We start from the raw sequence: 22,934 nt of genomic DNA, 5'->3' as shown, positions 1-22,934 counted from the left end.
TTTATGTCTCTTTTTTTTCCTCCTGCTGTCACACATCCACATGTGCAGACTGTCAATGCTAATTTTACATCCTCTGGTCAACAACTCACAGACACAGGATCATTGTAGGAATGTAAGAACAGCACAAGTGGGCGAATTATAGGAAAAAGTGTTCATCTTTTTAAGAGACAGACACTTCATTCATCCCTTTGGGGAAGTTCAAGAGAAAGAAACCCAAATGTGGACATGTATTTTACCTGGACCAAAATGTATTCTTGTCATCAGCAATTCAGAGTTACAGGATCAATGTAAAGGTTCAAACAAAATGTGAGAGCAGCACAAGCAGAGTGTTTCCTAAAAAACTTTATTCAGTACAAATTATAGGAAAAAAATAATTGAAAGAAAAAGTCATTTTTATGTCCAAATGATAATGCATCTCCCTGTTACTGATGGTTCCTCCTGTTTGCCTTGCGGTCAGTGTTGATGTAGGAGCTGCTGTCTGAGCTGCTTTCATCCTTGTTTCTTTATCTGACTCCTAACTTGTTTCCATGTGAAACAGAACAGGATCACTCATGTGCAGGATTTTACAATGTGCTTCTTTCCTCTTCCCTCGATATTATACGTTCATGTGCAGGCCAGATGTAAGTGCTATTAAAGATGTGGGTGTGTGACTTTCTGCACAGTCAGTCAGAGAAATAAAGGACTGGCAACATGTCACATGTGGAACAAACCGTTTAATTATTACAAAAAGTAGGCACAAAGCTTCTTCACAATTTACAAGGAATCTTACAGAACAAATGCCATGTTGTGTTCATATAAACAAGCAGATTTGACAAACTTCTACCTGGTGTACAAAGTAAAGCTCATTCAAGTGTTGGACTCATTTCCACAGAGTCTGAACCTTTGCTGAAGATACAAGTGTGAACAAGGCAGATGATGTTTGGGAAGTGGAGCTGACAGCGGAGCAGATGTTTGGCAAATGACAACATGATGCTGAACATGTGGGGTTTTACTCACTCAAGTCATTTCTGTTTAAAAGATTTTAAAAAGTACCTCATCTCATCCTCAGTTTTGGGAGTCTGCGTGCGTTCACCTTAGAAAAGCCTGGTTCAGTCAAACATTCCCACAAGATGGAGAAAACTACAACAGTCTGGGTACTGGAGCCAATGTTCTGAAGCACAGAAGAGTTCATCTGCTGCTGACTGTCAGGAATCCTGCTCATATCTGGAGAACGTGGTTTGTAGCTGCGCTACATGTAACGTGTCCTTGAAGAAGAGAGAAGAAGCATTGTGAGATCACAGTCCCTCTTATTTGAACAACGGAGTCTAATCCACCGATATACGAGGTGTGTCACAAAAATTCCAGGACTGGTGTCACAAAAGATAGATTTCAAATCCAAACTACCAGTTTTCCTCCTTCCCAGTAATCCCCCTGGAGTCTACCACCCTCCTCCAGCCTTCTCTTCACGCCGCCATGCACTCCTGGAAGGATTCTCCAGGATCCTCTCAGCTCCGTCCTCACAGCCATCTTGATGTCGTCCACCTCTTCTAAACGGGTCTCCTTGATGAGCCCTTGAGTTTGGGGAAGAGGAAACAATCCCACGGAGCCAGGTGGGGTGAGAGGGAGGAGATGTTCTTCTCAGCAGGAGCTGTGGGATGCTCAGGGCGCTGTGAGCAGGTTGTCATGGTGAAGCAGCCTCCACTGGTCATGACACAACTCTGCCTCTTCTCTGAATGAAGCAAACGCTGCAGGACCTCTGTAGACGAGCTGGTTGATGGTCTGACGGGGAAAACTGGTAGTTTGGGTTTGAAATATATCTTTAGTGAAACCAGTCCTGAAACATCTCGTACATGTATAATCCTTTTTGACATTAACCTTCTTCACTCCAAGCAATTTGTGAGAGCTTTCTGTCTTGTGTCACATGAACAGTCCTGCACCTCTATCAAAAACGCACAACCGTGACTAGAACTAAGAAATGTCTTCTGTGCAGTGTGACGGTTTTATTTGTCAGAAATTACTAAAAATGTAAATCTTTTTCTTCTTTAAAAAATTTTTTTAAAAATGTAAAAACCCAGAATCAATGTTTACAGCATTTTTAGAGTCCACATGTGTCATAATCACTGAACTTCTATCATTAAGAGAGATTTTTGGAGAATGGGTGCTGCTGACAAGTCTTAGCTCAGACTGGCGTCATCCACTGGAGCAAATACCCGAATTTATCACCTCTCTGTCTTCTTCAGTGACTTTATGAGGAATGAATGTTGTTCCTCAGCTCCACCCAGCTCAATAAATACATATAGGGGGAAATAAATGCACTTTGTTAACCCGATTCTTTAGTTGGAAGCCCAAGAACAAACCGGAGAAATCTTCAGTTCACAGATGTTGACTTGATTCAGGTCACAGGTAAAGTGAGGCAGCGCTGGGCTCAGAGTGACAGAGCTCTCACGAGATCTCCATCAGGAGGAGCCCTGATATCCGGAAATGATTCACATTTATCTCGTTGGGCTGGGCCTGCCTTATACCGAGGCTGGACTTGTACGCAAACAAGGTTAATTGTCCAGTTACTGAGACGTGGACACGCTAACCACTGTTCATGTGGAAGTTCACTGAAATGTAAACCGAACCTGCTTGAATCGAATACAAAGTGTGTGTGTGTGTGTGTGTGTGTGTGTGTGTTGTCCAAAAGGCGTGTATCTAAAGTAACTGATAGAACAGAGGAGTGTCTGCTGTCTCCCAGTATGTGAACCAGTTCTAACCAACCGTGTTGTGTTCAAGGACGTACGCTGTGCTCAGGAGAAAAGTGCAAACCAAGACCGGAGGCTCAGTGGAGAAATACAGATTCAGAATTCATGATAGTTTGAAACATAGCCAGTTATAACAACTTCAACACCGTTTTCTACTCCCCATCAGAGCCACCAGGTGTCCACAGCGGCGTTAGACGTGTATTTCTTTACAAAAATGGAATTGCAATTTTACATGTGAATGCCTGTAAAGGTCACGACATCACTCTCGGCATGGCCCTATGTTTCTACATTATACCCACGATCACAAAGCCTGATCGAAGCCTCCCTGTAGCCCCAACACTCTAATGAGTATTTCCTGATGAGGTACCTGTGCACAGTCGCCTCCCCTCCTCTGTTCAGTCCTCTTTCAGGTTGTCAATGAGCTCTTGTGTCTGCTGGGCCAGCCTCCTCTTCTTTGCCTGCTCCTTCTTCAGGGCCTCCTCTGCTTTCTTACTCTGGTAAATCTTCACCCCGGCGAACGCCAAACACAGCAGCAGTGTCTTCAGTGCCAAGATGTACAAGAGGACAGGGACGTTGTCCAAAGCCTGGAGACAGAGTTCAAAATACATTAGAGAGGAGAAAACAGAGGTGCGCTGAGCAGTTTTCTATTTTCCCTGCTCGGCACAGAAAAGGAAGTCTCTGGAACAGTCCGGGACTCTGGAGAAGATGTTCCTCCCCCTCCCTCATTTCCACCAGGGGCCTCAGCTGTCTTCATGGGAGTTAATTTGGTCACAGAGAGGAGAGGTGACGCGTGAAAGAGAGAAGCAGCTGCATGCCATGTGCACTCTGGGCTTGTAGTTCTAACAGGTCACACAGCTTCTATTCCCAAAGCTCAATAAAAACCCAACAAATGTCTGATTCATTCACATCCTCACTGAACATGTGCTCCATATAACAGGTCATCTAACTGCATCAGATCACGCTGGAATTCGGCATGAATGCAGTTCACTCAGGGACCTTTGTTCCAGCAGATTTTCAGCTCTTGTTGCTGTTTTACTTGTTCCTCTAAACTCATTTCTAGCGTTAATATAAACGCATTTTCCAACTGAAGTCTGAGCAGTGTTCACATAACGGTGTACATGTCACTACCTGGTTGTTCACAGCTGCTCACACATCAAAACGTCAACAAATTTAACAAACAGAAAGTTGACATGACAGTCATTTCTACTGTTTAGTGTAACGATGCTAAACTTTGTAATTGGCTAAATGTGCCGTTTGTTGCTCCAGATGAGGAGTCAGTGTAGCAGCGTTAGCTTCATGCTAGTGACGACTGAGACGAATTAGGAACAAATAAGAGCCCAAAAGAAAACAACAGTTTTACAGAGATGATAAAACGTGACTTTAGCATCTACTGAACAAGAATTTTCGGCTTGTTTACCTTAAAGTTGATCATTTTCGCTCCTGTGATGTTGCAGTCCGTGTTCACTGTGACAGCCAGACCGCTGTTAATGCTCGTTGTGAGGAGGCGGGGCTTACACTGGCGAGCCAATAGAAACGCAACATCTGCTGGACGTCATCTGTGCTGCATTCTAAGTTCATGGGACAAAGCACCATCCACACTCAAAGGTTAGGTTTAGAGACAGATCTTTCGGTGTCAGCCTCTCTAGTTTTCATTTATCGTCACTGCGTGGTGATAGATGTGATTCTGATGATAAGACATGCGGAAAACTGGATGTTCAGCTTGATGAATTATCACGTTATCGGATAACTTTTGTCAATTGTAGCTTTTCCCACCAACACTGAATGCATCATTACCTTCGGCACACGAGGACTTCCTCGAATATTCTGGCATCAGTAAATATATCCTTCACCATGTTTACAATACAGTAGTATATGTTGTAAAACTTTAATAACATAAATTTTGTTTAGCTTTTTACAATTCTAAACAACTTACAAAAAGTATTGATAATTATATCGTTGCAGAAGCCAGAAAGTGTTGTATGCGCATCTTCACATCCAATCCAAAGTAGTTTTAGTGTAAAGTGTGAAAATGCTTCCTGGTCTGTGGACTTGGATTGTGTAGAAGATTTTGTTTGTGGACTGGGATGTTATGGCTGAGTTTTGTAAATGTCATTTTTAAAACTACAGTTTCATAAAACATGCTGCATGAGTATTTTTGTTCAGTACAGACCGAGTTGAGCTAGCTTGGAAAGTGGGAAAACCTTGGAAGGATATCCTTATCGAGGTGGGGGAAAAAAACAAGACCAAAATCACGGAAGATATGAAACTGCACACATGAGGCGAGTTTGAGACTCTCACCGTGCTAGCTGGTTAGCTAGCTGGTTAGCTGGACTCACACTGGTTAGCTTGGAGAACTGTTGCAGCTGCAACGACGATGCTGCTTGTCTGTGTTTTCATCAGCACGAAGCTGCGGTGAAGTCGGTCCTTCGTTTTCTCTCCCTGCCCTGAAAAGAGCCAGAAAAGTGGCTAAAATGTCGCTCACTTGCACAGCTGCTGTTCGCGCAGGATTCAGATTCAAGAAACGGACTCGGAAGTTAAAGACACGTTTAATATCGCTGGCTTCAGATTACTTGCAATTGCGCAGCGTTTCTTGACAACCTGTTTTAATTATAATCCAACAACATGTTGGACGTCGTATCAGTCCATGTGTTGACTTATATGACAACTTGGTGTGAGACGTGACATGCGTAGTCACGGTGGCCGAGAGGTTAAGGCGTTGGACTCGAAATCCAATGGGGTTTCCCCGCACAGGTTCGAATCCTGTTCGTGACGAAATTTAATTTATATCTTTGGGAGGTTAAACATTTTAAATATTCTTGTTTTGACCGAGAAGACGAAGCTAATGTCGTGTATATGCTGACTTTTGTTTTTTAGTCGCTGCAAAGCATAGATTAATGTTTCAAATCCCGCCTGCACAGACTCCATTTGCATAATTTAAATAGCATTTTTTTAATCGTTGCCATTTCTTCACTTTTTCTCGTCCTTTCTCATGGTTGATTCTTGTTTGGTAAGATTTCGCTTTTCTTGGCTTTTCTCACGTTTTACTGTCGTTTTTTCATGTTTTCTTTTCCTAATGCTTTGTTGACGCGCTGTCATGTTGTATTGTCTTTTCCAATATTCTGTTTTTGGTTTTTACTCTTTTCTTCTGTTGTTTGTCATGTTTTGTTGTAATTATTTAATGTTTTATTGCTTTTTCTCATGCCTTGTCATTTCTAATGTTTTACTGTTGTTTTGTGTCTTATATATTTTATATATCACACATACACATATACATGCATTTTACTTAATTATTTTCTTGTACTTTTTGGATGCTGCTGTTTACAATAATTTTTGTTTGTCTGTTTTATTATTGTTGATTGTTTTGGGTTTTTTGTCATTTGTTTGTTTGTCTCTCCTGCTCTGTTTTGCTGTAACTCTGGTTTTGAAAGGAAGGTGCGACAGAAACAAAGACTGATGATGAATATATTTATTCTGGTCTGCCGTCACATAAAGCAGAGGACCTGAAACATGCGACTGAACTGGATTTGATTCGTTTGAGACACTTTGGAAATGTAAAGATGAGTCACTCCATCCTGTGTGTTTGTGTGTCATGATGGATTTAAACACTTGCGGAGGCACACTGAACATTTCTGGTCCTCATTCCCTGTGCCACCGTTACTCCACACTCTGCCGGCTTTTATTGCTCCACATATGTCACCGAGGACATCGGACTCCGACTGGACTCATGTTCAGACCTGAAAACATCAGATTGCTTCATAAGGTGATGTCTGCCGAACCCGAGAAAGAAAACAATGTGGTTTTGCTAGTTTTCTTCTGTGAAATGCATTTTATTACAACTCCTACAGCCGGCCTCATCACATTTCCACAGGTTATAAAAAAAAAACAATAATATGCAACTCAAGTGTGAGATGTGAACATTGTACATTAAAAAAAAGTCGTTAAACCGCAACTGTGTCGAGCAGTTTAAGGGCAAACATGCATTCACAGGATTGTCACTGTGGGAAAGAATAAAACCAAGAAGCCGTCCACGGGGGCCGATGCTCCGGTATGACGTGGAGCTGACGGCGTTTCATCGTTCGTGTCCTGCCAGTGGCTCAGCATCGTTCTTTCTCACAAGGTTCCAGCACATTCAACTCTCGTGTGCACCTTGGGTAAGCTGTGGGGTCCAGCGAATCGTTGTGTCCTCAAACTGCTGAGCATCAAAGTGCATTTTTGACCTGTGGAGTTCTGGACCGCTGTCGGTGCTGCTGAGCAACGTTCACCAAGGCGGGTCCATGTTTTGTACGAGCACGCGCCGGCTGCTGGTTCTGAAACATGAACAATCCATCTGAGAGAATCAGTTTTTAACCCTCTGATCCCCAAAATCTACAGGTGAAATGGCGCGATTTACCATCGAAACAAACCGCAAAACAGTTGTTGAAGTCGTCACGTATGGGTCAGGTGGGAAAACGGACCAAACCGACGCTCAGAACTGTGATACTTCATTAAAATGATGTTATTCTTATTTACTAACTGACTGTGTGCTCTTTGGTGCTGCTGTGAAGCCACGAGCGATGACAGAAAATCAGGGAACTTAAAATATAAGTCGCAAAATATCAAAATGAAACGACTACATGCTGATTCCAGGTTTTATCGATTTTTGTTCCATAAATAATGAAATAAAAACGGTGTTTTTTGTCCCATCTTCCTGAGTTGACGGTGTCACGCTGCATGCTGTCCGTGGAGGTGCAGGACTTCATGTTGGAGTGATTAAGAGCTCACAGTCAAAAGTAGAAGGTGCTCAGAGTTCAGAGGGTTAAAACGAACTCCTCAGGACAACTCAAAGCCCACGAACTGGCTGCTTTCTTTAAAGCTTTCACCCACGTTTCACCATCAGCCAATAAAGCTGCATGAAGTCAAACAGTGCAGAGGCTTTGATCACATGATAACCAATCATAGCCGTCTTCCATCAGGTTTGTTTTCAATCTTTATTACCTGCTGCACGAGGAAGTAAGTGGACGTGAATATTGAAACACTGAAGTCAGACATGAAGCTGTACAAAACCCTTGATGTTTGTAGTGTGCTGCTCTCCAAGTATTCACTCGGAAAAATAAATAATTGAATAAATATATGAGCCGTCAGTTCACGTGGGACTCCCGTGTTCGTGTTTTCATCATCTGAACTGCGTCAGCGTCCCTCTGGGCTCCGGTACGCCACCACTGAAGGCTTGGAATGTATTTACACGGTGGGATTCAGCCATCGTCGACTTCGGTTCCTCCTGATTTTCCTTTCAGAGATTAAAAAAATAAGTCATGCAGTATGTTTTCAGCTACAGGATGCAAGAGGTCAAAGGTTCAGCAAAGTCTGCTCATAAATAAATCCCCAGAGAAACAACTCAACGCACAGCTCGCGTGTGAAGCGACTTTTTTTGGCTCGTGGTCAAAGGCCAGATAAGTCCATCGTCATCTGAAACCACCAAGAACAAAACCAACAACCTGCTGTGGACTCAGAGCCCCAAGTCCAACGAAAACTATCAACAACATAATGACGAGCGCTCAGTCCCACACGAGGACATGTGTGTTCCTTCGCAGCTGAAAGCAGTCCCAGACCAACGACTGCTGAATAGCAGAAGCTGGAGGTCGTTCAGAAAGCAGCGTGTTCTTGGTTTTGGCCTTTTCATGGAGTTTGCCGACAGCGTGAGGTCATGGATCACCTCCAGCCTCCAGTCACAGTTGTTCCATCTTACGAAGCGTCTCTTTGGCAAACGGAGCAGCTTTGCCCCGGCTCACTTCAATCCCTGCTGAAGCTCCACGTCGTGAATCTAACTGAACCGCTGCTTCCTGACGTCGTGAAGCATCTGTCTTCATTCGGATCCGCGTCCGTCCTGCGTCAAACCGGCTCCCGGTCCCGCTCACCGTTTGCAGCTGGAGGTAGGATGTTGCTGTAAGCGTCGCCCTCTGGCTGTCGCAGGAGAAGCGTCCCTGCAGCGTCACAGGAGGTCCTCGGTGCTCAGTAGCGCCCCCTGTGGTTGCTCCTGGACATGGTGAGCGGCAGGGACACGGAGGACAGAGAGGACACCTCCCAGTACAGAGAGCGGGACAGGAAGAGCTGGTAGAGGATCACCATGGAGATGGACTGGCACAGGATCACGCCGATCGTCACCACCTGAACAGCGGGAAGACGAGTTAGAGACGACTTTCAGCTCATCGCACTCTCAGCTCAGTGAAATGTGTAAACGCAGAATCAGAGACGTGTTCAGCCGGTTCAACCCTCTGAACCCCAAAACCTGCTGCCAGCTTTGAAATGCAAGTTCACATCTGCACAAATTACAGGATTTACTGCAGCAGAGACTTCAGCTTTGGTTGGATATCGTCCCAAATCGAAGCTGAAAGTCGTAATATTTCCTCAGAATCACTTCATTCTGCAGGTCACATTTTAAAATAAACTTCTTTCTGTCACCAGATTCTGTAAAAATCTAATGATTCTGCATTCGACTGTGACGCCATCATCAGCGACCAGCCGTCATCTTCAGCTTCTCTCCACAAAACGTGTGACAGAAGCAAACAAATGCCCAGAAACTGCTCAGACGGTTCAACATTCAGATGTTTTGGACAAAAAAAAACAAAACAAGAAAAAAGTGAAACTGAGCGACGGCCGGCAGCACATCACCAGTGAGTGATTAGATGGTTGAGGATCGGTTGTGTTTTGGTTCTAATCGGCATGAAGCAGAGACCCGTTACAACATGTGTGCTGTGCGTTCAGACCTTCTCTCTCTGGTGCTCGTTGAAGATGGCAGACGTGAGGATGAGGACGGGGTGGCACAGGAACCACAGGAAGCATCCCTGCACAGAGCAAAGCAGCAGCACGTGACCACCTGAGCAGCTGCCGTGTGGAGGCGTCAGAGCTCCGTGGGCTTACCTTGGCGAAGCTGAGGTAGAAGTCCCTCTTCAGGGTGCTCCTCTCGGTGGAGATGATCTGGTAGAGGATGGAGGCCAGCAGCAGGGCCAGGCCCACTCTCAGAGCCATGAGGAGGAGGCCGGCCAGGCTCTGCTGGGCGTGGAAGCTGTGATGTTCGCTCTCCGACTCTGAATACTGCTCCCACAGCAGCAGCACTCCCTGAAACACACAGTGGGTTCATTTCTCCTTCAGCCTGAACCACGTCGCTCTCATGTGGCCAGCATCGAGTCCCTACGTACCTGCGCGATGACTCCGCCGACAGCGACGGCCGTGGAGGCCGGAGACTGCTCCCACTGCAGAGGTCTGGACTGAGGCTTCCTGCCCCGGCTCAGGGTCCAGCCCATGCAGAGACTCAGCAGCATGTAGAGCATGGACACCTGGGACACCATGTCCCAGACTGCACAGGAGGGACAAGAAGACGCTACGTCACACAGAGAGGCGGCGCTGTCTCTAAACCTGGCAGACCAACAGAAGGATGTTTCCGTCTCCAGCAGGAGCTGAACCTGTCCAGCAGGACCACAGCCACGGTGACGGGGAACATTTCTAACCGTCATTGTGTGAAAACGGGGCAAAAACAAACACTCTGGTGCACCTGCATCTGAACTGTACCGGCAGAGCCTTCCATGTACAACAACAACACAGCGTATGTGACGAGCGCCCGCCGCCGCCGCTCTCCTCACAGCTTCCATCAGTTCTGAGCCTCGTAGCTTCAGCAGCTCAGACAGACTCAGTGGAAGAACACTAGAGTTGGCTGCAGTTTTTAACCAGAACTTAAATGTGTTTTTCAGCTTAAAAAATGTCACCTGCTGAAGTTTCAGGGCTCAGAAATGATGCACCTCTGTGTGCTTCAGGGGACTAACTCTGAACATGTAGCGTGGCTTCATTAACACACCGGAGCGACTGGAGATAAAGAAGCAGATGATTCTGAGACGGCCGGCGGGGAACCGTCTTCAGAGTTCATGTGAGCGACTTGAATGAAAACACAGATGGAAAGACATTTAGAGAAGACGTACACTCTGCCAGGCTGCCCATCAGGGGGAGGCCGACGCCGTCTCTGGAATACCTGCAGAGACACAAACACAGACGCATTGCTTCAGGTTGTCTTTGAGGACGAATGCAGCAGCTGACCAGAGAACACGAGCGACAGGAACAGGAAGCTGAACGCTGTCAACAGCCCCACGCGTAAAAACTCTGACATGGAAGCCACTGAGCTCCAAGTGGCTTCTGGGAGTCCTTTATTTTTTTAAAGTTCCTGTCACAAGCTGTGCAGCTCTGTGGAACCAGAACAACCACGAAGCAGGACAGATATTCTACCACAAACATTTCATTTATTTCCGTGCTGCAGCCAGAAAGCGTCAGAACATTTGACACTCTTGACTTTGTGCCAACGGATGCAGAACTCTTCCATTTCTACAGAATCTGGTTTAATTTTGACCAGTTCTGAAATGAAATAACGTGGCGTTGATAAAACAGCACACTGAGCGCAGACTTAGAGGCTCTCTGACAGCCAGACACGATAAACGATCTGTTTGGTCCGTTCCTGGCGCTAACCGGTGCCACTTTGGCGATTCTTTCAAAGACAGAATTTTGTGGTTAATATTTTTAAATTAAATTACAGATCTGAGTTTTAATCACACAGACTTAATGAGACTTAAGGTGAAAATAAACGGATGTGTTACGGCATCAGGAAAGTCCAGTTTGGATCGTGAACCGTGCTTTTGTTCTCCTTGCGTTTCAAACAGCTGGAGAGCGAGCCGGTGTCCAGGGAGCCTACCTGGCCAGGTGGATGTAGTTGCAGAGGGCCGAGCAGCCCTGCAGCGCCAGCGCCGTGGTCAGGACTTTGAGGACGGTGTGCATCGGTCCCCCTTTCCTCAGAGCCTGGTACAGCGGCTGGACGTAGATGCAGCCGGCGATGAAGTAGGCCAGCAGCAGCAGGAAGTAGAAACTGTGCAGCCCTGAGGGAGGAAACGGCCACGTTAACGGTGCAGACCCCTCAGGACCATCCCGACATCTTTAACAAGTCATAACCGCGACATACGGGACGTGTAAAAGGAGCGTTTCAACCTCGTTCATTTCTCTAGCTTCTCTGCTAATATTCACCATCTGAACCCCAAAAGACGAGCAGCTTTGAAAACATGTCGTCTATATATATAAAAACAAAAAACTGCCCCATTTGTCAAAGCTAGAATCTGTAAAAACATTTCATCGGGAAAGCAAACCTGAAAGTTGTGAAATCTCATCTCAGTCCCTTTAATCTACATTCGGTGCAACCAGGAAGCTGTGAGCCAAAGCTGATTTCATTCCTTTTGTCTTTTTTTCTTTACACTTAATGTTACTGGAAGGAATCAAAAACAAGACAAAAAAAAAACAAAACAACTCAGCGTTTAAATGAACTTAACACGCAGACGCTGCTGTGCGGCCGACACCCAGAACAGGACAGCCTGCCCGGAGGAACCTTCAGCGCTAACAACACCAAACACATGACACCGTAGCTACAGATGAGGGCAACAGAACCAGAGTCCAGAAGAACTACAATCACAACGAGTCCATGGTAGTGAGACGTCTCGTTGACGTACATCTGAGAGTAGATCACATTCATACACTAATGCCTGCCGTTAGGGGGCGACTTCAGGTTCAGCGTGTTGCCCAAAGACCCTCCGACTGAGGAGGGATGGAACCACCAACCTGACGATCAGAGGACGAGCTGCTCCACCGCCTGAGCCACCGCCTTTAAAAGACCTGCTGCCTTCAACTAAGGAAAACAAAAGGCACCAAAGTGACTCAAACCGGAGACTCATCCTGTCATAACGCACCAATCAGCAGCAGCACGAGTCTCTCAGTTAATTAATCAGGTTGAAATCAGGAGATGTCATTCCAGTCTCAGGTTGTCTTTTAAAAACGCTTCGTCAGAAAAACGAACCAAATCCAGGCAGAGTCAAAAACAAATGAACTCTTTGCTTTCACCGGATTCAGAACAAAAACAGAAAACCGTGACGACACCAGCCACTTCACTGACTTCTCTTTCGTGCCATCACACACACTTTCTAGCTCCTCCTCTGTGTTTCCGGAGCGAGCCGGATGTCTGACCTGCCTCCTCTGCACTGAAGTGCTCCAGAGGGTTTCCGGCGGAGTCGGCGTTGAGCAGCAGGACGGTGAAGGTGAGATCAGCGTGAGAGGGAATCACTGCGTTGTCCTGAAAACAGACGAGAAGCACACGAGATCAGTCGGCCTCCACTCAGGATCAAGAGGATTCAGGTGTTTCTAAGGACCAACGGCTGCCTGAGTGTTGGACTGCTGGTTCAGGATCAGCTTTACTGTCCCAGGCGTGGCTCTTCACCCACGCTGCTGCCAACACAAGCAGTTAGTAGAGAGAAGAAATGCAGACATCCATCAGGTGAAGGCAGAACAAAATGAACGTCTGATTCCATGAGTCCAAATCGTGGCATTAAAGAAACAATCGGAGATATTTCACTGATTAATCAGCCTCATCGAAGCCGGAACAATTTTTATATATGTTCAAGTGTGTTTAGGATCACTCTCAATAAAAAACTTTATTTAAAAAACAAAAACTTTAGTAATTCAGTGGAAGAAACTGACCGAGTTGGACCGGTCCGTTCCCACAGAGCATCTGGACCGGAACATGCGGCAACAAGACTTGATTTGGACCGCCACATTAGAACGTTTCCCGTCTCAATCGGACTCAGCGCTGGTGCTGATCGGATCCTCCTCGATGAGGCTTAAAGTCAGGACGCTGGTCTCATTCTAATACGAGACTGAATGTTTCTATAAAACAGAGACCAGCAGTGACACGTCGACCGTGTGTCTGACGGAAACATCTGTGAACAAAATGACGCACAACACGACTCCCAGTGCTTCAAATGTTCTTCTTTACGGGATCTGAACTGCGTCACACAGAAGACACGTCTGAGCTCCGCCTGAACCCACTGACTTCTGATTTGGCTCCTGTACCGATTATTGGTGGAGTATCAACGTGAACGCGGCCATGTTTGTCTTCATCAACCCGCTGATGGTGGAGTTCACTTCTGTTTGGACAACGAGCAGAAAATGATGAACTACAGTCATGACCCGATAATCGACCCTTAACAATCCTAAACCTGCTGTCCGACAAGTTTGTAGGAAAAACCAACAGAACCCATAAAAACAGCCTTAACATAGCGACAGCCTTGGATTGTGACTCCGACATGACATTTAATGTCACCAATCAGGATGACGGCGTATTATCTGACTGAACAATCCCACAGATTGGCTACGTTCACACTGCAGGACTTGATGCTCAATGAGGATTTCTTTGTGACTTCCTTCACGTTTCCACTTCAATGCGACTTGTATGTGATCTGCTGTGTGAACTTCATACGAGCCAAAAGTGTCCCGCATGCGCAGAAGAGGACACGACGACGTCACACGCAGCGAGCGTGCTCAGTGTTTATGGAAGTAAACATGGATGGTAACGGTGGAGCGTATCTGCCACTCCCCCGCCGCCACCGATGGAGGAAACAGAAGTGTGAGCGCTAACTAAACTAGCATCAGCAGCCAAGTACTGCCTGTGTGTTCTGGACACTTCCACCCCGTCAGAGCGCTGCCCCGGGGTGGAAGTGTCCCCCGACTGCCCCGAATATTCAGCTATTCATCATTAACTGAGCCCATAAAGTTCTACTGGGACCAGCCCTACTAGTTATTATAACAACTATGAACAATAATGAACAACTAATGATCCTTCCAGCATCAAGCCCTCCTCGTATCTGGACCTCCGTCTGGACAATCCAACATAGAAGAAGGTTTTACATTTAGTGTCGGATTATCGAGTCACGACTGTGTTTGTGTTTTAACGAGTGAAGCATCTCTGGTTTGGCTTTTTAATTTAGGTGAGAATAAAAACGTAGATTTATGACAGTGATGGAAAACGTGCCTCTAACAGTCGACAGTACTTCCACTCCGGCTGCTTTTCTTTCTGCCGGTTTAACTGGAACTCAAACCCACTCAGCTGATCAAAAACATCCACTCAGGATTCGTCCTCCTCCAACCTACGCTGTGTTTCTGTGAGCGTCTCCTACCTGACAGGTGTATCTGTCGGCGTACAGGACCTGCCAGGCCGTGGGCGACGGCTGGCGGGGGATCGTCTGGTTGTGTTCTTCTTGGCTCAGAGACACTGAAGGAAGAGGAGAACAAATCAATATGTCGGTCGCAGCAGAGGTCGGCGCCGTGTCAGCCGGCTCTTACCGGTGAAATGGGCTTTAGTGAGCCTGTCGGAGCAGCTCAGGTTGTCCAGGTCCGAGTCCATGTCCTGGTACAGCAGCAGTCGGGACTCCTTCTCTGCAGCCAGAGCCGAGTTGTCGAGCCGACACACCAGCAGGCCGCTGCCACCTGGACCAGGATTCAAGGTTTCCACAGCAGAGAGGAGACGGATCAAAACCCGCAAACAGGGAATGCAGTGTTTACAGCATGTAGAGCCATCGTCTTATCTCCCAGTGCTATGAACACACGTGGGGCTTTTTGTTGTTGTTTGTTTTTCATTTTAAAGTTCAAAAGTTTTAAAGTTCTCCAGCTGTGGTCGAGCAGGACTTTATAAAACTGTATTTCAGGGGCAGCACGGTGATGGCCTCCTGGGTTATCTACTCATGTGCTTAAAGGGACTTCTGTTGGATATTAAGACTCTAAATATCCAGAATGACATCAACATGTATGGGACACATGACCCTCATCAGAGCTCCATCAGAAAAACACCGAAATTAACTCCATTTTTCCACCGTGACAGCTTCATGAAACTCTGGAAACAACCGTAAAACAAGCTGCACTGACATCAGAACCAAGTATTGACGGTAGTTCCTCAATAATCAAAAAACGGACTGTTTTTGAACAGTGTTTTGTAACTGATTCAAGTAAAGTGAGAACCTGGTCGAGTCAGACCTCCACACCAGGCTTCATTTAAAAGTCTGCCACTTTTAAATTTTCCTCGTTTGTCATGAAATACAATTGAGCTCGCTAGTAATTAAACACTGACTGCATCTTTGGGCGCTGTTCTCCAATTCGGCGACCATTACAGTGACACAGCATGCGCATTTAGTGCAAAAATGCGTGTTTTTCTTTTAGCTCAAATGTGCGGAGTGTGGCTCGCTTCGTGGAGGAGACGATAACTTAAGTCGGGTTTTCTTCTAATTTCTTCTCATTAAATGCAGCTCGGATGTTGATCTGCGGGCAGCAGCTCGTAACACATCAAGAAACGTGATAAAACATGAAAAGAAAGAAAAGAGAGAAGAGGATGAGGAGTTGAAAAGAGGTGATGCTGCTGCTGCTGCGGGCGAATGTGAGAAAGACACGAAGTCACAGCGGAGGTTGGTCGAGTCGGAAAATCAGTGCAGATGTTGGCAGATGAAGTGACGCGTTCGTCACACACACGGAGAAATAAAAGCAAAGCCAGCAGCGAGCGGAGGGTCCAGGCGCCATGTTAAATAAGAGGAATGAGCGAAGTGTCGGCGGGCAGCGGACACGTCCACCGCGGCGGTACCTTGGAACATGAATTTAGCGATGAACTGGCCGCTCTGCCGTCGCGCCGCGTCGCTCCTCAGAAGTCCCGTCACCGTTTTACCGGCAGCCTCCGAGCCGAGCAGCACCACCACCGCCGCCAGCGTGGCCCACAAACGCGACATCTCAGCCTCACTGCGCGGTTATCGACCAGCGAACGGCGGCTGATCGATTCAATGAGCCACGAAGCCAGAAGTGAAGCAGCTGCGTCAAGGCGGCCGCAGTGAGACAGGCTCGCACCGGAAGTTGGAGGTTTCTGCGCTCAAAATAAAGCTGATTGTGGGAGTGCATGAACGAAATGGTGCTCAGAATGTCACACACAGAGCAGTTATACTAGGAATTAATCAGTATAAAATAAAATAATGACTAGGTTGTTCATATAGGCTACACATATAAAACATATATGTGAAGTATTTTAAAAACAATTCCACGTATCTCTAATATATTTGACATAAAATCCAAATATTAGCTGTTAACAGATATGTTCTTATATTATTTAAACCCATTTACCAAACTCTGGCCTTTTCTTTTCTTTTCTTTTCTTTTCTTTTCTTTTCTTTGAGCATCAAGAGTTTTTTCAGTGATACAAAAAATGCACCCAAAGCTAAGTCACAGTTTATCAGTTTAGAAATAAGAATCTAACGGCTGTTTTTCATTTATATCACGACAAAATGTTCCAAACATACATTCTGCAAAACTCAACTTTGATGCTTCTGCTGTAAAACCGAATCCTTTCTTTTTTTTTCCTCTTCAAAATTAATTAATTTGCATCATTTAATGATGACCATCAGCTACTTGCATGCAGCATTTTAATGGGATGATAACAGACATTTTAAATGCAATTTTAGGAATTTTGAAGGACCACGAACCATGAAAATAATTCGTAATTTATTGTAAATAGCTTTTATTGTTTGATTGAGGTAAAAACAACAATCAAAGATTATTTAATTGGTTTTTGGTTCAATTTCGGGAATTTTGTTAAACACATAAAAAACAAAACAAAACTATAAACTTTGTCAAATACAAAAAATAAAATAAAATAAGTACATATGCATGAATACATTTCATGTTTAAATTAAATTATTCTGAGATGGTAAATATCAGTCATCTCAGTATTTGGTGTGAACCTCTTATTTTGCAGCCAGATTTTTAAAAATAAATAAATAAAGAAATTTAAAAAAAACAACCGAGGTTTACATGTGAGAAATATTCCTATTTAGTACGAACCACACCAAGAAGGCAAAACATTGCTCATATTGCAGTTGCATTCTGTGAATATATTCCTTTTTTATGCATATTGCTGAGTCCTAATTATAAATCATAAATAAAACTAACGATCCTAATCATAATGTTGCTCTAAAATAGCTTGAAAATTGTGCAATTAAAATCTAAAGATTGCAGCGTGTGAATTAATACACTCTTATTTTGGAGAAAACATCCGGATGTTGCATATGTATTTCATCCAGCTTCACTCTGCTGCCTTCATCAGTCGGCACCGTTGACAGTTTGATTGATTTGGGCTTCACGCAATCAAACTGCGCCTACGCCCTCACGTCATATTTCGACAGCCAATCAGAGCGTAGAAACCAGTCTGCGTGCGTATTGACGTCCAGCCCCTTTTCAACGTGTCAACACTGCCGTAAACGAGCCGCGACTGTCGCGCAGCAAACAAAGCAGCGACTGTACGGAAGTAAACAGCGGTGAGCGGAGCAGCGGCGTTCTGTCAGACTGTCTGCTCGTCAGCGGAGGAAAGAACGAGCAAGATGCGGTGAGTCCGTCCAGAGGGGAGCTTCGTGTGAGGCGGGCCGAAGGAGCAGAGGATGGACTTTACCAGGACGGTTCTGGTGACCGGAGGATCCGGATTCATGTGAGTCTGAGTGAAACAGCAGCACAGGTCCCCAAACGGAAGCTTTTCTGCTGCGAACAGCACGAAACTTTCACAGGATTCTGTTGTTCCGACTCGGTCCAGATGGAGTGAAACCTGTCTGCTGAATGGAGCTTCCACAGTTAATATCTACCAACACATCCGGTTGGTTTCAGCTTTAAGGGACTTTACACAGGACAGAATTACTTTATTTTACATGTGAGGCTCATGTTTATGACAGTCTTATGTTTCCACATTTATTGTGGTTCTGATCGGCCCAGACGCAGTGTTTCTGCATCATGACTGTAAACTGGACAAGAGGAGCACCACAGTCACGTGATTCCAGAACAAACACAAGACAAAATGTGATGATAAAAGTGAATCCATGAGGTTTCCTTTAAATCTCAGGTCTGTGGAGTTAATCTCATTTATGATGTTTTACAGCTTTAATACAACAAACAGCACACAGTCAGAAACAATCTGCTGACTGGACAGATGATAACTGACCTCACAATAAAACAATAAACTGTGCTGACTGTAGTAAACACATCTCAGACTTTTACGAACGATAATCTAATATCTCAGCGTACATTTGTGTAGAATTAAAATAAACCTTAAAAAAAAAATTAGGAAATAGTTCTTGGAGCATTTTAAGAGAAAATTTATTTCATTTGTGAAAAGAAGAAAAAACCCAAAAACACTGAGATTAAAGAGTTTTGTTTTTTTTTTTAAATCTGGGGCTATTTTAAAAAAAAATTTAAATCATCATTAGAAACAAACAAAAAAAGTCAAAACCTGGGCTGTTATTAAATAATTATTCTTTTTTTGTAAATAAAAAACATCAACAAAATGCAGTTTTGGGACAATTTTAAAACTAATCTTTCCTTTTTTTATTTTAAAGTAAAACAGTGGGTTTGGGGATTGATTTTATTTTATTTTTACTGATATTCTGACACCTATAAAGAAACTCCTGGACCCTGGATCGACATTTGTTGGCTGTTAAGCTGCTGGACAGACGTGAAACTCGTTTCTTTCTTTCAGTGGTTCCCACCTGGTGTGTTCGCTGGTCAGCAGACACCCGGACTGGAGGATCATCAACCTGGACAACGTGAGTCTGCTCTGGCTGCTGGCTTCTGTGTGGTGGCGCTGATGTCGTATGAACCTGGGTTTTGTTTTGTGCTCCAGCTGGACTACTGCTGCAGCCTCAGGAGCCTGGAGACCGTGGAGGACAGAACCAACTACACGTTCATCAGGGTGAGAAGCAGTTCACGGCCACTTTAAAGTCTTTTGTGGTGTCTGTTGAACCGGTTCAGGGACTCGTGTCTTCGCAGGGCGACGTGTGCAACTCGCGGCTGCTGAAACACGTCTTCAGCACAGAAAACATCGACGTCGTCTTCCACCTGGCAGCCAAGACCCACGTCGGTGAGCAGCAGCCGTTCGGACCGACTTGCTGCCAGAATCGGGTTTCACTTCTCTCTCTCTCTCCCGTCAGAGGCGTCGTTCGAAGCTCCGTCCAGTTTCCAGCGGGTCAACGTGGACGGGACCAGAGCGCTGCTGGGAGCCGCCCGTCAGGCCCGACACCCGCCTCAGCGCTTCGTCTACGTCAGCACCGACGAGGTGTACGGAGCCGGCCTGGACCAGGTGCAGGCTCCCGTCGTGGTTCCGTCGGGCTGCCGGATGTCTTCACGCATCAGAATCTGACCCGTATGTTTTCCTCTGCAGGTGTTTGACGAGACCAGTCCAGTGAGGCCGTCCAACCCGTACGCTGCCACCAAAGCAGCCGCAGAGTATCTGGTCAGGTCGTACTGGGACCAGTACCAGGTGAGCAGCAGGTCTGTTCTCTTTCAAAAAGCAACAAAATGGATCTTCAGCTTTCCAACGGTCTTTGAACTACTCAAATAAAAATGAATCGAATCTGAGCTTTAAACTGTGACGTATTTCATTTACACAAAATGTTAACGAACGAGCCACTCGGCAGCGTTTTCACCGAGTAAAGAGAACAAAAGTAGTAAAACATCCATCGTGTGTAGAGCTCCTGGTTTATTTCCAACACCTGTGCACACGTTGGTTCCAGTTTTTTACAACTTTAGCAAAACAAATTGGCAAAAAAAACTCTTTTCTGACTGAATAATGGTGATTAGTGTTGATAAAACCTGCGAGGTTGATTCCAGATTCTGGCACATTAGCTCACATTAGCTTCTACAGATACTTGGTTTCGTTCCCTTTCTGGGCCCTGATTGGGTTGATGTCCGTTCGGATCGTCTTTGTTCATTCAGCGCTGCTCTGTTGCCAGTTTCCCGTCATCATCACCAGGAGCAACAACATCTACGGGCCGCGGCAGTTCACCGAGAAGGTGAGAGAAAACAAATCGAGCAGCTTTGTGTTGTGAAACAACGGTTCTGACCCGTCAGGAGGCTGGATTTGTGTTACAAGCAGGTAGGACTTAATCTGCATTTCCTCACCGAAGCTGCAAACCTGCGAGATCCGCCTTCGCTGAGACAAACCTCACCTGACACTGAGTCCAATAATTGAACTTTGTGCTTTAAAGCTTTTGAAGAAACAACATTTTTATTTCTTTTAGGTCATTCCGAGGTTTCTCACCCTCTTACAAACGAACCAGAAATGGTAGGTCGCTCACGATCCGGTTTAGCTTTTAATCTGATGTAAATAAAGCCAATCGGATGAATCGGTCTTTCTTTCAGCACCATCCAGGGAACGCTGCCCAAGTCGCGGCACTTCTTGTTCGTCAGCGACGCCGTCGACGCCTTCCTGCTGCTGCTGGAGAAAGGGACCGTGGGAGAAATCTACAATGTGGGGACGAGCTGCGAGGTTCCCATCATGCAACTGGCCCGGGAGCTCGTTAGGATGGTGGGTTGAAGACAACATGGAACTGGTCCTGAAGGAGATTCTTCTGCCTGATATCGCTCAGAATAAAATCACATGAGAATAAAAACAAGTCTCACCGATCCGATGTGGTGAGAAAGAAATCTGACTGTGTGTTGTGTTCAGGTGAAGGACGTACCGGACCACGAGGTCAGTGATTGGCTCGAGTTTGTTCCCGACAGGTGAGTGAAGTGTTCAAGATGTTCTTTGTGAGACTGTTTCTTTCATGATCCCATCGAGACAAATCTCCTCACATAACGTCTGGATTTAGTTGATCTTCCTTCGTCTCCAGGCCGCGGGTCGACCTGCGGTACCCCATCACCAGCGAGAAGCTGCAGCAGCTCGGCTGGAGAGCTCAGGTGTCCTGGGCCGAAGGAATCCGACAAACTGGTACGAACACACGACGCGTTACGACACGACGAGAGAGCCTGGAGGACGAGGGTTCTCTGAGTAATGTCTGTTCCTGGTTCTGGTGTCTTACAGTGAAATGGTACCGAGAGAACCCAGACTTCTGGTCAGACAGAAGCCAGATCCAGCTTGACGACGCTTCCAACACATAACCTCAGTTAGCGCCGCGGCTCACACCAGCCTCTACGTGATGATTGTTGGACCAACAGGACCTGAACGCACTTTACCAGGACACTCGGCCGACGCGGCTCGTTTGACTCGTTTTGGGCTGAATGTGACCCGAGAACTTCATTAAACAGCCGACCAGCTCAGATTAAAAGGTGTTTGATGTTATTCAGTGATTCTCTGGACACGAACACGGTTTTATCTTTTACTGCACATCCACCAACTTCACAGGGTTCAGTTCAGGCGTTAAAGGTCCCAGAACGTTTCAGCAAATCAAGCCCAGTGACTGAGCTTTAAGTGCTGCTTCCACGGCACCTTCAGGAAGAACTCTCTCTGCATCTGCATCCAATATCCCTGTGATAGACTGGTTACCTGTCCAGGTGAACCTGCCTTCACCCTGACTCAGCTGGGATAGGCTCCGCCCCCCATGACCCTGGTGAGGACTAAGGTGTAGAGATGATGGATGGATGTAACAGAATGTCTTCTCTAGTGTGTTTTTTTTTTTGTGGTAATTTCAGCAAGAAGAAACCGACTGGATATATAAGAACTCAGTATGAATCAAAATGTGGCGTTTGCATGAATACTTTGGGGTTGACTGAATCAAAAAGACTCATAATGATTAAAACCTGCAGCCGGCTTCCAGTCAGATGCGTTTTTTTAAATATTAAACTTCAAATGAAGCGACTTTCTTTCGTCCCAGAACGTCAAAAACACGCTGACACTTGATTACATCTGCAAATCCAAACCTTTAATTGTGGTAAAATCAGAATAGTTGCACAGTTTCTTCTTTTTTTTCTTCGTGCAGTGCTCTTCGTGCACAACTGCTAAACTAATACATAAAGCAAATACTAACTAGCAGGCGGGCGGCGCTGCTGCGGGTCACACTGAGGGCGGTCTGGCCAGTCAGGAACGGCGACGGCACCGCGCTCCGTTATTTCATTTCAATTCTAAAACAGCAATCGTTCCTAAATACAACTACACACTTTTAGATGTTTTAGATCACCTACTAATCGGATTGAACGTGAAATAAAGCCGCCAAGTGTTTTCCAGAGTGGCCTTTCACAAGAACTTCAGAAAGCTGTTGCGTACACAGAGCTGTCGATGGTTGTGGGTTTTCTGGGCCTGTGCTTCGTGGACCGACAGTAAAACTTATTCTCCTCATGCAGGACACATGAATACTGATCAGCTGCAATTTATTGATAATAATAAAAAAAGAAGCTCTTTTGTCACGTGAAAGACTTCTGGATGGATCCCCGTTTCTGATTGGCCAGAAGCGCCCCCGTGGCAGCGCTAACACACCTGAAAATATGCAAATCACAACAACATAGCAATAGAACCACAGTTAATTCTGTGTTATGAAGACTTGAAAGATCGCCACTTGCCAGACATTCACAACGAGGGTATCGACGAGAAGG

The 22,934-nt window shown here is 45.6% G+C and overlaps 3 protein-coding genes and 1 non-coding gene across 5 annotated transcripts; 2 read left to right on the top strand and 2 right to left on the bottom strand.

Annotated features, from left to right (window-relative positions):
• Positions 1–693: 693 nt before the first annotated feature.
• On the bottom strand, positions 694–4,246 carry smim11 (small integral membrane protein 11). Its single transcript, XM_008292400.1, has 3 exons — positions 4,141–4,246; positions 3,091–3,307; positions 694–1,244 (listed from the first exon to the last, which is right to left on the bottom strand). Exons 1-2 carry the CDS (start codon positions 4,153–4,155, stop codon positions 3,119–3,121), a joined length of 204 nt encoding a protein of 67 aa, XP_008290622.1. The 5' UTR covers positions 4,156–4,246; the 3' UTR covers positions 694–1,244; positions 3,091–3,118.
• Positions 4,247–5,413: 1,167 nt separating this feature from the next.
• trnas-cga (transfer RNA serine (anticodon CGA)) lies at positions 5,414–5,495 on the top strand. Its single transcript has one exon. It is a non-coding gene; the product is annotated as a tRNA-Ser (tRNA).
• A 1,025-nt stretch (positions 5,496–6,520) lies between these two features.
• On the bottom strand, positions 6,521–16,390 carry gpr180 (G protein-coupled receptor 180). 2 transcript variants are annotated; one of them, XM_008292398.1, is made up of 10 exons: positions 16,183–16,390; positions 14,898–15,041; positions 14,732–14,826; positions 12,747–12,852; positions 11,434–11,614; positions 10,673–10,722; positions 9,899–10,056; positions 9,621–9,818; positions 9,467–9,544; positions 6,521–8,867 (listed from the first exon to the last, which is right to left on the bottom strand). In XM_008292398.1, exons 1-10 carry the CDS (start codon positions 16,322–16,324, stop codon positions 8,712–8,714), a joined length of 1,308 nt encoding a protein of 435 aa, XP_008290620.1. In that variant the 5' UTR covers positions 16,325–16,390; the 3' UTR covers positions 6,521–8,711. The 2 variants fall into 2 exon arrangements, with proteins under 2 accessions (XP_008290620.1, XP_008290619.1); XM_008292397.1 differs by having other exon boundaries at positions 9,467–9,818.
• A 1,493-nt stretch (positions 16,391–17,883) lies between these two features.
• Positions 17,884–21,677, top strand: tgds (TDP-glucose 4,6-dehydratase). The gene is made up of 12 exons (XM_008292396.1): positions 17,884–18,066; positions 19,105–19,171; positions 19,249–19,317; positions 19,395–19,485; positions 19,556–19,704; positions 19,786–19,884; positions 20,357–20,416; positions 20,645–20,688; positions 20,766–20,931; positions 21,073–21,128; positions 21,239–21,336; positions 21,430–21,677. The coding sequence occupies exons 1-12, from the start codon at positions 18,020–18,022 to the stop codon at positions 21,504–21,506; spliced, it is 1,023 nt and encodes a 340-aa protein (XP_008290618.1). The 5' UTR covers positions 17,884–18,019; the 3' UTR covers positions 21,507–21,677.
• Positions 21,678–22,934: the final 1,257 nt, after the last annotated feature.

The sequence above is a fragment of the Stegastes partitus genome, unplaced genomic scaffold, assembly GCF_000690725.1.
Source record: "Stegastes partitus isolate 25-593 unplaced genomic scaffold, Stegastes_partitus-1.0.2 Scaffold807, whole genome shotgun sequence".
NCBI classification, from domain to species: Eukaryota; Metazoa; Chordata; class Actinopteri; family Pomacentridae; genus Stegastes; species Stegastes partitus.
Note: the sequence above shows the minus strand (reverse complement) of the source record. Positions and strands in the feature narration are given on the sequence as shown.